The 14,164-nt window shown below is 51.9% G+C and overlaps 1 protein-coding gene across 1 annotated transcript; it reads right to left on the minus strand.

Annotated features, from left to right (window-relative positions):
- Positions 1 to 4,144: 4,144 nt before the first annotated feature.
- On the minus strand, positions 4,145 to 13,955 carry LOC144943829 (protein Wnt-5b-like). Its single transcript, XM_078871676.1, has 4 exons — positions 13,619 to 13,955; positions 11,487 to 11,734; positions 9,279 to 9,562; positions 4,145 to 4,742 (listed from the first exon to the last, which is right to left on the minus strand). The coding sequence occupies exons 1-4, from the start codon at positions 13,741 to 13,743 to the stop codon at positions 4,158 to 4,160; spliced, it is 1,242 nt and encodes a 413-aa protein (XP_078727802.1). The 5' UTR covers positions 13,744 to 13,955; the 3' UTR covers positions 4,145 to 4,157.
- Positions 13,956 to 14,164: the final 209 nt, after the last annotated feature.

Genomic DNA, 14,164 nt, shown 5'->3' on the forward strand with positions numbered 1-14,164 from the left:
GGAGCAGTGACATTGCGGAAATTCTGAATATATTGCTAATTCGCGTACGCAACTCACACTGCTATAAAAAAAAAAAGCTACAGTGCCATCATAGAACATTTTTTTGTTTAAATTAAGCAAGATCACGAACACTCGATGCGGTATTTATCGAATAAGAATACAAATTATTAAAAACAAAAACTATGGAACAATAACGAAACGTTATTTAAATAAAACAAATTTTAAAGCGTCGTTCAAAACATCAATGGCAGCGATTTCAACCCGGGCGCTTCGCCCTGCGGGGAAGGTGGGAGAGGGGGGTTGAAGGCGACGGCGTGGATACCGTGCAGGAGGCATTTTCGTTAGGGAGCGTCAGCGTGAATCGGGGCACCGACGCGAAATCAAACGTCCTGCTGACACCGCGTTCACTCGAGGCGTGGGGGCACGTGACATCTCTGTCGTGGCTTTATAGTAACCTCAGCGTAGCTTGATCGTTTGTACTCCGATCGTGTGTTTGTATTGTTTGCTGTTGTGACGCTCTGACCCGCCCCCGACTGGAGATCTGTGAAAAGGAGCTTTATAGCTCATCTGATTCCTCCTGTATATATATTTTTTAAAAACTCTGATTTGATCTTGGCCTAAGATCAAGACACCCTGACTGCGCACGATCTTGTCTGATCACGTAAATGTCTGAGCCTGGTTATCACTTCAATGGGTGACCACCACCATCACAGGGTGTTGTCGGCGTGGGGCTTCGATGTGTGGCCAGGCGATGGCAGTGGCGAGAGAGAGCGTGCACCCACGTGTTATATCGTCCAAGCAACTGCTCGCAATCGGTTGCGCATACATACATACATACACACACGCGAGCGATCTCCGTTGCATGGAACCAAGTTGCCGGGACCCATGGCTCGGGTGTGGACCAGGCGTTTGACACCACCGATGAGAGAGAGAGAGATCTCGATTTGAAGCTTTCGTGACTGCAGGAATCCTTACTCTTTGGTTCTTTCGGTAAAGTCACATCGGTATAAAGAAAATAAATCACGACGTTTCGGGCGCAACACAAGCGTCCGTGTTTCACCCGAAACGTCGTGATTCATTGTATTTAATACCGACATGACTTTACCGATAGAACCAAAGAGTATAGAGAGAGAGATATTGAACAGCTTTCGATGCAACGCAGCAAAAAAAACAAGTCAGACGTCGACTATTGCGACTGGCGAGCGATCCGGCAGAAGGAAGGAGGCGACGGCTCAGGGTCGTGGCCGTGCCCGCGAGGACGTCTTAGCCACTCTGAGCTTGGCGCCGTCGGCCTCACCGCTCGCTCTCCGCCACGGTTCCCCGCGCGACGTAGCAGCCCTGCAGAGACTCGGGCTTGTCAGTGGAAATTCCACGTTCCCCAATAGTGGGGGGGGGGGGGGCAGGGTGGAGGGGGCGAGTCCGTCTATTGCACGTGCAGCCTTCTGCCTAATGCATGGATGCATAGGCGCTTTGTTTTTGTCTGTTGATTATCTCGGCATATACAGGGTGGCCCAAAAGTCAGGACACATCGGGTTGGTACATTTATTTTAACAAATCGTGTCCGGCTATTGAATGTATTTTAACAAATGGTCAAACTGACTTCCAGTAACATGAATGCGTGATGCATGGACTCTGTTTTGAAATGAATTTAGCACGTTTTGTTAAGATTGCAGGTTGTCATCTGTGAACGTTCATCAATGATGTTTTGTGTTGTCTCAATTCATTCAGGGTTCTTCTTGATTCTAATTTTGTAAACGGCGGATTTCAGGGGATGATGTTGCTCGAATGGAAAATGTAAAACTCTCTCCGGCAGTGTGCGGTGACTGTGATCAACACCCAGAAGTGAACCACGGCGCGCGGAACGCAGACTCGGTGCCCCGATTCACAAAAACGAAGGGAGGAGGCATCACCAAATACAAAGATCCCCCTTATAGCCTTAACAGACTGTTGGGGCAAGTGCTGTTAGCGAGCACCTATGAAGGCCGGCACGGCACGCGAGGGGGTGGGTGGCCACCACCACGCCCGGTCGCCTTTTTTCTCCCCAGTGCCGATGTTTACACATCGCACCAGGTACTAATTTGAGGCTGAGTTGACCTAGGGGAGGCCCAGCACCAGCATCACAGCGATGCTGCACCACTCTGCTAGTCTGTGGAGATTGTCGCATTGCAGTTCCGTGACAACTGGAGGCAGATTGTGGAGGCCTTCATCCAGCAGTGGATTGACCATAGATTATAATTATGTTAATGATGATGGCTATTATTCGGTGTCATGCTCGACGCTGTATTCTATAGTCCTAATGATGAACGAACCAGAAAAATCGATAATTATTTTTAAAAAAAATCTATCGTAACATGAGCTGCGTTCGTTATGGTAGCACAAAGCGCGCAACTGCGTGACAAAGCAAGCGAGTTGCATGAGACCGACACTGCTGTTGCTTCGTTATACAGTACAATATATGATTATACATTATAATTATTAATAATAGTGACAAAAAAATGTTGTGTTTTTTTTGGTTTCGTGCCACTTATTAACTTTTTATTTTTTTCGCTTGGTAGTAGGGATTTAAATTTGCTTGGTACGTGTGTGTGTATGTGTGCGTGCGCGTTGTACTTCTTTCACGCCATACCTAGCCAACCGCACGTACGTGGGATTTGGTCGCTGTGTATAATTAATGTAGAGCGTTGTGGAATGCTTTTGGAATGAATGACGCTGTATAAAATAAAGTGTTATTATTATTGCAGGCGACAAAAGGTTTTCCAACAGCAAAGCAATCTCAGCCTCACTTTGCATGTCAACATGCCACCCCCCCCCCACCCCAACATTATTATTTAATCACGGCAGCCACGAGCTCTAAAAGAGCCGATAAATATGGCATTGTTTTTTTATTTTGTGTACATATATTTAAATGTTGGCAGAAGAATGATAAATAAACGGCACTGTGTGTGCCGGTGTCTCCCTTATTGGAAGCTCATCAGTACACCGCTGCCACGTGTGCAAGGAGGACTTCGGGAACGTTCATGAAACTCTCTCCGCGTGAACAATTCGGCACGGCGTGGGTTGAGGGGGGCTGCGTGTTGCTGGTGCTGCGGCCCAAAATTTGACCGAATTTTAGAAAAAAGATAACCAGCAAAGTTACTGAATTGAATAAAAAAAAAATCGCAGCGACAGCATCGTCCCCCTCGCTTCCCTACTGACAGACTCTATCCGTTCTGTGGCAAACGCAAGCAGCGTCTTCTTCTCGTGATGATTGTGTTTAGTTTGTTGCCTATGTATGGTGCAAAGGAAGTTTAACAATAGGTGCACACATAGCCCGGCGCTGTAAGAAGAGAGCTAATAGCAAATTTACTAAAAAAATTCATCGTCATCGCCGTCGTGATTATTAACGTCTGAAAGTGTCCACGAATTATAATTCTGTCCATCTGTCCGTCGTGGGTTCACGATAACGCTCACAGCGTTGATGCGATATCAACAGAACTTTAGTGTAAAGTTCCGTCGGTATTATTATTTTAAACGGCCACATCTATCACGTAGAAACACACAGCGAGCAGCAGCAGAAGGGGCCCATTTGTGAGCACGCCAACGCACCCAGCTTCCCTCCTTCACTGCTAATTAAATACTTCCCGAAGACCGAGAGGAAGAAAACGCACGCACGGACGCACGCAAGACGAGAGGCGATAACCACGATCCATGCGCACGCAAGCCTGTTCTTCTCTTCTCCACGTCGATCTTCAGCTCATCAGCGGGAGAGGGGGGGGGGCAAGGTGGGGAGACAGCCCATCCCGCCACCGTTCCCCGACGCCGTCACCAGCAAAGACAAAGATCACCTGCGTAGCCTGAACAGAATGTTGGGGCAAGTGCTGTTAGCGAGCACCTATGAAGGCCGGCATGGCGCACGTGGGGGTTGGTGGCGAGCACCACGTGCCGGTCGCCTTTGTCTCCCCGGTGCCATTGTTTTTACGCATCGCACCAGGTACTCATTAGAGGCCGAGTCGACCTAGGGGTGGGCCCAGGACCGGTTCAGATAATCATCACCGGTGTTGGTGGCCGTGAGCGGGACTCGAACTCGGGTGGCAGGGGTTCAGTAGCGCGGCGCGCTCACCGCTACGCTGCTACAATCGCCACCACCAGCAACCACCACCCCCCCCCCCCCAGCCCAATCACTTGCAGACGTACTGGTCCACAGTGCGCGAGCACTTCCTGCACTTGACGTAGCAGCACCAGTGGAACTTGCACTGGCACCGCTCCACCACGGTCGCCTTGTAGTGGTCGTAGCCCCGGCCGCAGCACAGCAGCTCGCAGCCCGACGGCCCCGTGCTCGCTCGCTCGCACAGCCGCCCCGCCGTGCCCAGCGAGCCCGTGCTGCCGTTACGCGCGCAGTAGTCGGGGCTCGCCTCCAGGTACGCCAGCTCGTCCTCCGCCAACGCCGAGGCGCCAGCAGCCGCCGCAGCCCCCGCGCCCTGCTGGCCGCCTCCTCCTCCACCTCCTGCCGCCCCCGACGGCGGCAGAGGCCCCCCGAGGGGGGAAGGGGGCACCGGCGGAGCCGGCGGGGGCGCTTTGTTGGGGCCGCTCGGCTCGAGGCGGCCGCGCCGCGTGGCGCGCACCGCGACCGCTCGCTCGTAGCGCCGCAGCAGCGAGTCGCCCACCTTGCGGAAGTCGGCGAGCTGCAGCCAGCACGTCTTGAGCGAGCACGAGCCCGACACGCCGTGGCACTTGCACGCCACCTCGGCCGAGTTGAACACGGCCTGGGGGAGACGGAGGGAGAGAGGGTGCGGGGGAGTTAGTTGTGCCTCAGGCTTGTTCCATCTGGGCCGGGTCTCTAGCTGGTTACCGTAGGCACACACCAGGCTCAACATCCCTGGTGAGTCGGTACAGTCAGCAGCTGACAACACACCAGACTCAACATCACTGGTGAGTCGGTACAGTCAGCAGCTGCCAACACACCAGGCTCAACATCCCTGGTGAGTCGGTACAGTCAGCAGCTGACAACACACCAGGCTCAACATCCCTGGTGAGTCGGTACAGTCAGCAGCTGACAACACACCAGGCTCAACATCCCTGGTGAGTCGCTACAGTCAGCAGCTGCCAACACACCAGGCTCAGCATCCCTGGTGAGTCGCTACAGTCAGCAGCTGACAACGCCGAACCCCGGGCGGCGATTAACTAACCCGGACAACTCAGCTTGTCTGAGCCTGGGCATTGTGGAACCCCTGGAGGAAATTCCACCAAAAAGGGTCTTTGGACCTTCCACTGCAACCAGGACCATCTCCAGTCGTCTTGACAACGTCTTGCCACTGGGTACAGATGGGGCTGGTCGAGAGAGTGAGGTTGACGCTGCGCAAATCACCCTCACTTAAATCCAAGTTATCTGCGCAAGTCACTTTTACCATCGTCATTGCGAACAAGAGAGAGGATTTGAGTGGCGGGAGGTGGGGAGGGTGAATTGATGAGTTAATGCAACAGCAGTTCCTGGAGCATCATTGTCACGAGCAGTGTGACAACAGCAATGGCATTAGCAGCAGCAGCATCAACGATGCTCTGAGCCGTCCCCCGCTGATCGACTAAACGGTGGTGCATCTATTTACACGTCTGGGTGGACAGAGATAGTGCTGGATTATCCCAGCAGCAAAAGTACCTACACAAACTACGGGCCCCGCACTTTCAAGGGCCGCGCGCTAAATGCTTTCGAGCTATCAATTCCGGTTCAGTGATTCTGCACTTGCTCCATTACGATAGTACTATACCGCCTTCAACTTTTATGAACGACTGGGTGTTTAAGGTTAGCGATTTGTCGTATTAACTGGCTGTACAGCAAATAAAAAAAATTACAATTACTTCCCATACACTATATTAGAGAAACGTTTTGCTCACTGGCTGCCAAAGGATGTGTGGGCTGATAGTACCTTGATATTTATCAATTTATCCAAGTCATCATCAGCAGCACCTTTAAGGTGCGCGTACGGGCTAAGAGAACGCGTTCGGGGGCATACATCGAGAACTATAAACAATTAAAAACGATGTTTTCAGGTAAGGCCCACTGAGCTGTGTTGATCTTTTTCACAAGCGACCTGACCACAAATGATAGCTCAACGACGTGGCGAAAAACGTGGACATTTACGGCAGCCGAACACCGTATTCGAAACGCGTGACGTTGATTCTAAATGTGGAGAGGTTAAAAAAAACCTGGAGGACCCGGAGAAAAATCCAGCCGGTATACACGGCCGCCGTGTAAACCGGGCGAGGTAGTCAACATCTCGCCACCGAAACCAAAACATCCCAACTCGCGCCCACGCCACTCACCCACACTCCACCCCCCATCCAGTCTGCTCACAATTACCACGTGCATACTGGCGCCGTGTACCCTGATTAGCACGTGAAAAGACACGTGCATTGACAAAAAAGCAACCTCGCCCTCGGCCTCTCCCCCTCAAACACCCCCCCCCCGCCCGCTCAAACACCCCCCCACCTCCACTTTCCACATCTACCCACCCCCAACCCCCCACCATGAACAGAAACAAATTCTGGCCTTGCAATAAACTCTTGGTTGCCTCCCCCCTCTCTTCAAAGCCGGATTTTGCATCTCCGTGCGAAGATAAAAAAAAATAAACCCATAAACGATGGGTCGCTGCTCAGTCGTTTCCTTTGTGGCATCGGCCTGTCTCCTTCCTCTGGGGTAACCCTTGTTTTCTCTGCTTCAATGTGGTCATTGTAATTATTTGCTGGTTGTTGTGGTGGTGGTGGCGGTGGTGGTGTCGGTTGTTGCATTGGTTGTGGCTGGCTGGATGGCTGGTTAGGTGGTCGTTGGTTTGGTGGTTGCTCTTTGAAACGAACGCAGGAAATAATTGGCGGATGCAATGTCGCCTCCTGGCGTCGCCACTAAAAGGGGGAGTTTGTGTCTTTGATGTCGCCTTCTGGCCCACGCCAGTTCCCCGTGTGTCTGTGTCTCTCTGCGTGTGTAAGGACGGGCTTGGTGTTGGCCAACCCCCCCCCACTCCTCCGTGTGCCGTTCCGGCCTTCAGAGGTGCTCGCTAACAGGACTTGCTCCTACAGTCTGCTAAGGTTCTACGTTGGGATGTTTGTAATATTTCTCTTTGCGATAACAGTGGGGAGCGGTGGTACGCGGCGCTGCGATACGAACCCAGCAACCCACATTTCGATTCCCGCTCACGGCCACCAACAGCAGTGACGATTATTTGAACCGCCCTGGGGTTCCCCGGGGTCGACTCAGCCTCAAATGAGGACCTGGTGCGGTGTGTAAACATCGCCACTGGGGAGACAAAGGCGGTCGGGCGGGGTGTTGGCCACTCACCCCCTCCGTGTGCCGTCCCAACCTTCATAGGTGCTCGCTAACAGCACTTGCCCCAACTGTTTGATGTTTGTTTTGTCGTGTAAGAACAAATACAAAGATCCCCCATATAGCCTTTAATAGACTGTTGGGGAAAGTGCCGTTAGCGAGCACCTATGGAGGCGGGAACGACGCAGGAGGAGAATGTGGTGTGGTCAGAACCACGTCCAGCCGCCTCTGTCTTCCCTGCTGGTGATGTACACACACTCCAACAGCTACTGGTTTAATTAAGGCTGAGTCAACCTACGGGGAGGCCCGGGACCGGTTCAGATATTCGCCATCGATGCTGGAATCGACACGGGGCTGAGTTCGCAGTCGCAGTGCGCTAACAACAGCGACACCGCTTCTCGGAACACTCGTGCCGTGCGACGAGCATGCAGCTCAAAGAGCAACTTAAGATATTGTAAATGTGGTCACTAAAAACCGTTACCATTATTCATGTTATTGTTCATTTTCTATATGAACTGACCGTTAAAACCCAACCTCGTTGAAAGACCGCATTGCATATAACATGTGTTGCCGATGCTACTGCATGGAAATAATTACCATGTGCCTACTGCTGCGATTGATGATACTATAATGGCGATGTAGCTGATGATGGTACTCCGATGATGATGATGATACAGGGTTTAATTTCTCACTGAATTATATATATTTTTCCCGAGTCGCTGCTGGTCTACTGGAGAAAGATGGCACCACGTGACTACGGTAGCCACAAATATAAGTGGAGGGCATTCTGGGTGTGGTGTGCCGGGTGTAGATATATTTTCCTAGGGCTGCTAATCCTCGGAACAGCGGCCTGACATTAATCCCTTAAAATATACTGATGCCGTTGTACTACTCTGGTTGATGATGATGATGTTAAATTGAAGCTTTCGTGACTGCAGGAATCCATACTCTTTGGTTCTTTCGGTAAGGTCACGTAGGTAGGCAAAATAATAGATCACGACGTTTCGATCGCAACGCAAGCGACTGATGATGATGATGATCATGATGCAGCTGATGATAATGATGGAGCTGATGATGATTTGTACAGTGACGCAGCTGATGGTGATTATTGCAGTGACGCAGTCAATGATGATCGAGCTGATGATGATTTTTACAGCGATGCGTCTGATGCAGCTGGTGATGAATCGTGATGCAGCTGATAATTATTCCTCTGATCATGAAGATGCCGCAGGTGATCAAGACGATGCCGCTCATTAATATTCATCGACCAATCCACGAATCGAATTGCAATCATCTTAATCTGCTGTCGTATCGTTCATCGTCCCGATGATTAGAACAAAATCAGACAACCGCTCACGTGACGTCACTGCAGTGACGTCCTGTTAAAGAGTCAGGGCCCCACATCGCAGCGAGGCCCTCCTGCCTGTGACGGGAATGCGGCGCTGCTGAAAGTTATTCAAGGTCACGTGTTTTTGCATGGTGTATGTTGAACTTTTTTCGCACGCTACGTAGTCAAATAGTGCCAATCGAAGGTGCGGTCGAAGGACAGAAAACTGAACACAAAAAGCAGTTTACGTATGAACGAGGCATCAGCGCCGTGTCGGACAGCCCGACACACGAAACAAAGACAAAGATCCCCCGTGTAGCCTTAACATACTGTTGGGGCAAGTGCTGTTAGCGAGCACCGATAAAGGCCAGCACAGCACACGAGGGGGTTGGTGGCCAACACCACGCCCGGCCGCCTTTGTTTCCTTAGTGAAGATGTTTACACACCGCACCAGCTACTCATCTGAGGCTGAGTCGCCCTAGGGGGAGGCCTAGGACCGGTTCAGATAATCGTCACCGGTGTCGACCGTTCGCGGGACTCGATCTCGGCCCGCCCGATTCATAGCGCGGCGCGCTCCCCACCCCCCACGCCACACCCCCCCCCCCACCACCACCCCCCTCCACCCCCCACTCCTCCCCCCTCCACCCCCCCCCTTCTTACCCGACGTCCCGCCTCATTGTTGTGCAGGTTCATGAGCGCCCGGCGCGGCTCTGCGGCTCCCCTGTCCTCTCGCTCCCTGGCGTCCACGAACTCCCTGGCGAAGCGGTAGCCGTACTCGGTGTTGTCGCCGCAGCCGCCCCACAGCCAGTCGCGCTGCAGGGCGCGCGGACGCGGCGCGCGGCTGCAGCCGCACGTGGCCAGGTCGCCCTCGCGGCACGCGCGCGACACCGCGTGCGTCACGCCCGCGGCCGACACGGCGAAGACGAAGGCGGCCTCGCGAGAGCCTGGCACGCGGTGGGGGAGCCGGGGGTTTGGGGAAGGTGGGGAGAGGTGGGGAGGTGGGGTTGGTTACCATCACGCAGGAACGTGACGGGCGTTGGGGGGCATGGGGGGTGCCTTGCTTTGCCCCCCCCCCCACGGCACCCCACTGATGACCAAAGCTACGAGTTGATGCACCATTGAAAACACCATGATGAGATGTTTTCAACAGCAGTATTGAAGATTAAGAACTTATTTAAAACGCGGTTTACGTTAATTTTTTTTAATGAAAATGATCTTGTTTACGTTCCACGTTTTATTTTAATTGAATTTGAGCAGTAGCGTAATTTTTCAAAAGAGGCGCTACGGAGCTGTAGTGGGTGAATTTTTCCGCCCCTACAGCGTGAAATGTTCGAGACCGTGAGAGTAACGAGAGGAGCCGGATATCTCACAGCCTCGGTGCGACCGTGCGAGACAAATCAAATATCGGGGCATCGCCTGACCGATTGCCGCCCCCCCCCCCCCCCCCCCTGAGCTCGTAATGTAAGTTGCGCCACTAAAATCACGTTAATTACACTATGTAACACAATTCTTGTTCCTGGCTACAAAGTGTTATTTTTTATTGCGTATGCCTAAAAGTATGGAAAACGGCTATTATTCCCCACAAACTTTGCTTTTGTGACCAGGACTTCATGTGAACGAAAGACACAAATGCACACGTTTTCTCATTTAAAATAGGTAAATTTCAAATTTATAATTATCATTGCGTATTATAACTACGTTTTGTTCAGCCACGGGGAAACCCCTCGCTGAGTCTCATGACTTGGTTTCGTTATTTTTCTTCTTTCGGGGCCAGGGTGCTGCCACGTGTGTTTTTGTTCGCCCGTGCCGATGGCTGTGTGTGTGTTGAGTGATTTTCGAGTGGCCTCGTCCGGCCACACAATGGGTGCTCTTGCGAAGGACGTAACGCGATCTTTAACGATCACTGTCAGGCAAAATATTGCGTTGTTGTTGTTGTTGTTGTTTGTGGTTAATACCGTACACACAGAGTATTAATCAGGGCGGCCGCTCGATTAGAACCGTGAACCTCTGCAACAGATACGCGGCTAGACCACACGTCATCGCCTCATTGATGGCGAGGGGGTTGATGGGTGGCGCGGGTGAGGGGGTGTTCGGAATGAGGGTAAGGAAATGTGTGGCGGAAACTACGGCACGCGCACCGAATCCGGCACGAATTCATTCTGCCACTGCCCTCAAACGATCGTCACTGCACAATCCTACGTGGACCTACTTGCTGTACTGTCATCATTTCTTCCCCCCCTCCCCCCAGCACCGCCTCTCCACACACTCTCCAATCCAGCAACCCCAAGGCTTTCCGTAGACCTCTAACTCAGTGAGGCGGGGGGGATGGTCGCTCATTCTCGTTTGCTGCCCACAATGTCTGGAAACTCCCTTCCCCCACCCATCCGTGCTGTCCCCTCCTTGCCTCGGTTCAAGTCCCAGGTTCAAGAGCTTCCTTCCTCCGCTCCTCTACCTCGCTTTGCATATTAAAAACAACAACAACAAATAACGAATTCCTTCCCATAGAAACACTTCATAACCACGCACCTGCTCTTGTGTGCAGACATAACTCAGGCCAGGTGAGCAGGCAGACAGGCAAGCAGACAGGCAGGTGGTTGTGTAGGTCGTGAGGCAGTCAGATATGTAGGAGGGACAGGCAGGTCGGCAGGTGGTGAGTTAGGTTATGGAGGTAGGTGGACAGGCAGTTAGATAGGTTGACAGGCAGGTAGGTAGATATGTAGGTAGGCAGGTCGGTATGCAGGTAGGCAGGCAGGCAGGTAGGTAGTTAGATATGTAGGTAGGCAGGCGGGCAGGCAGGTAGGTAGGTAGACGGGAAGACAGGTAAGTCTTCAGACAGCTGAGTCGGCAGGCAGATAAACACGAGCTCACCCGTGTCGGTGACCCTGCCGTATGCGTGCTCGCCCTCCCCGGCGCTGCAGTTCCAGCGCCTGGCGCGGAACTGGTGCTGGCACTCGCGCTCGGCAAGTCGCGCCCCGGCCGCCACGTGCGCCACGTGGTCCTGGTAGAGGGAGCAGAGCTTGCGCTGCCCGGGGGAGAGACCCGGCAGCGAGGCGCACAGCGGCTGCGCGCCCAGCAGGTACATCTCGGGTCTCTGCACGGGCACGGCACCCAGCGACCTGGCACGGGTACGGCACGGGCACGGCACGGGTACGGCACGGGTATGGCACGGCCTTTATCGATGGCGAGGATTGGTGGATCGCACTGATGTTGAGGAACTGTCCGTCCCGTGGACGTAGAGGAGGTTGCCATAGCCGAGCTCGCCAGGAGAGGGCGGTACATCAAAACAATGCGGATTACGCCTTTTCCGTCTGTATGGGATAGAGTGTTTCTCCCTCGCACGGATGGGGGTTTTTTTACCGGGTGTTCCGGTTTTCTCCCGTGTATGAGCACTCGTTAATGGTCCGATAACATCCGAATACAAACGAAGCAGCGGAGCTTTGCCAATTGCTGGCGTTCCAGAATGTATGGGGCGAGAAGCTATGCCAACGCATTGCAAATATACAGACAAAGTTTGTCAATCCACTGCTGGATGAGGACCTCGAAAAGGAATGTCTATCCATTGGTAACTTCCCGGCAGTGAGCAGTGCACCACCTTGCTCTGGGTCATGGTCAGAACATAGCCCGGGGAAGGGTGCAATAGAGAACCGCTCCTGAGGTCCTTTTGAAGTTGCCGCTTATTTGATCGATTCGTGTTTAGAGCGTCGCGTGATGTGTGATTGCATTCATGCAGATAGATGTGTCACCACGGTGGATATTTTTTTTTATCATGAAGTGATGAATTTGATTAATGATCGCAGCTACGGAGGGTTAGGAACGCACGACAGTATATACAGTATATATGTATATACTGACAGTATATATACTGACAGTATATATACTGACAGTGTATATATATACTGACAGTATATATGTATACTGTCGTACAAACGGAGGTTACACTGCACGACCTCGCAGACTGGGTAGTTTTCTTTAGTTCTGTGTTTTTACTTTTCGCCGTCGTTTAGAGGGAGTGCTCTTGCCAATAACATTTGGTAAACCAGCAGCATAATCAAGAATATAGTCGTTCTGAATATCATCGCGATGGCAATAATTATAATTACTGATGATGATGATGATTATGATGACTGCGGCAGTGACGAAGATTACAATGTCCACGATTATGATGACGATGATGCTGACAGGGATCATGATGATAATCATGATGATGGTAATGACAGTAACGTTGACAACGGCAATTATGGTTAACACGACGATGATAATGACAATGACGACGGTAACGATAACGACGACGATGATGGTAGTGATGATAACGATGGTGATTATGACGACAGAGATTATGCTGATCATCATCATAATCATCATTAAGATCATGATCTCATCATTATACAGATGATGATAATTATCATTGCACCGACAGTTTTTTAGATAACGCGTAATAAAGATGCTCATTATGGTCCGCGATGACGAGCGAGACGCTGGTGATGATCTTCATGATCATGATGATTACAGCGAAGACAAGTATGTTACATTGACAACTATGATGATGATGATGATTTTGTCGGCAGTGATGACGATTACCACCATGACAACGATTGTACGTTATGACAACCTTAATAACGAATACGAAGTTATAACAACGTAGTTTTTTTTATCACCAGCACCAAAGACAAAGTTCCCCCGTATAGCCTTATTAGACTGTTGGGGCAAGTGCTGTTAGCAACCACCTAAAAGGCCGGCACGGTTCACGAGGGGGTGGGTGGCCAACGCCTCGCCCGACCGCCTTTGTATCCCAAATGGCGATGTTGGATACACACAGTACCCAGTTACTTGTTTGAATCGCCAGGACCGGTTCAGATAAATCGTCACCGGTGTTGACGGCCGTGAGCGCGAATCGAACGCGAGCGGCCGGGTTTGTGTGTGCAGCGCCAAACTGCCAGCACCACCACCACCACGACCACCAACCCACCCACCCATCACAACCATCCACTCATTCCACTCACCACCACGAGGCCGAGGCACCGGCTAGAGGAACGTAGCCGAAGCCGGCGGCGACGAGCACGGAGATGATGACCGTGACGACGAGGTCGGCGATGCACCGGGGTGGAGATGCGAACCCGTGGTCCATAGCTCGGGTGGGATGTTCGCGTTTCCTTCCCCCGCTGCTCCTACGTGGACGGCGGCTTCAGGTCTCGCATGCATGCGAGGCGCGCGCGCGCGACTTGGTGAGCTCCAGCTGACTGATGGTGATAATGATTGTGTTGATATCCTGCTGTGAGTGTGACCACGTGAACGCTGCCGATGACGAACGCGTCCTACGAGGTTATATTCCACAGGCCAGCGTTCAGTCGAGGTGGCTTTTGTATTTGATTGTATAATGTCGAAGAGCGCTTCGATATGTACGTGTGCGCGTAGGGGTATAGAGGCGAGATTGTGATAAGGCTGCTGATGATAATGATTATGATGATGATGATGACTGTGTTGGACTGTTACTCTTGCTGCTACTGTTGATAACGAATCCGTTATGGTTAAAGTTGTTGATTAAATTG

The sequence above is a fragment of the Lampetra fluviatilis genome, chromosome 32 (assembly GCF_964198595.1).
Source record: "Lampetra fluviatilis chromosome 32, kcLamFluv1.1, whole genome shotgun sequence".
In the NCBI taxonomy this organism is placed as follows: Eukaryota; Metazoa; Chordata; class Hyperoartia; order Petromyzontiformes; family Petromyzontidae; genus Lampetra; species Lampetra fluviatilis.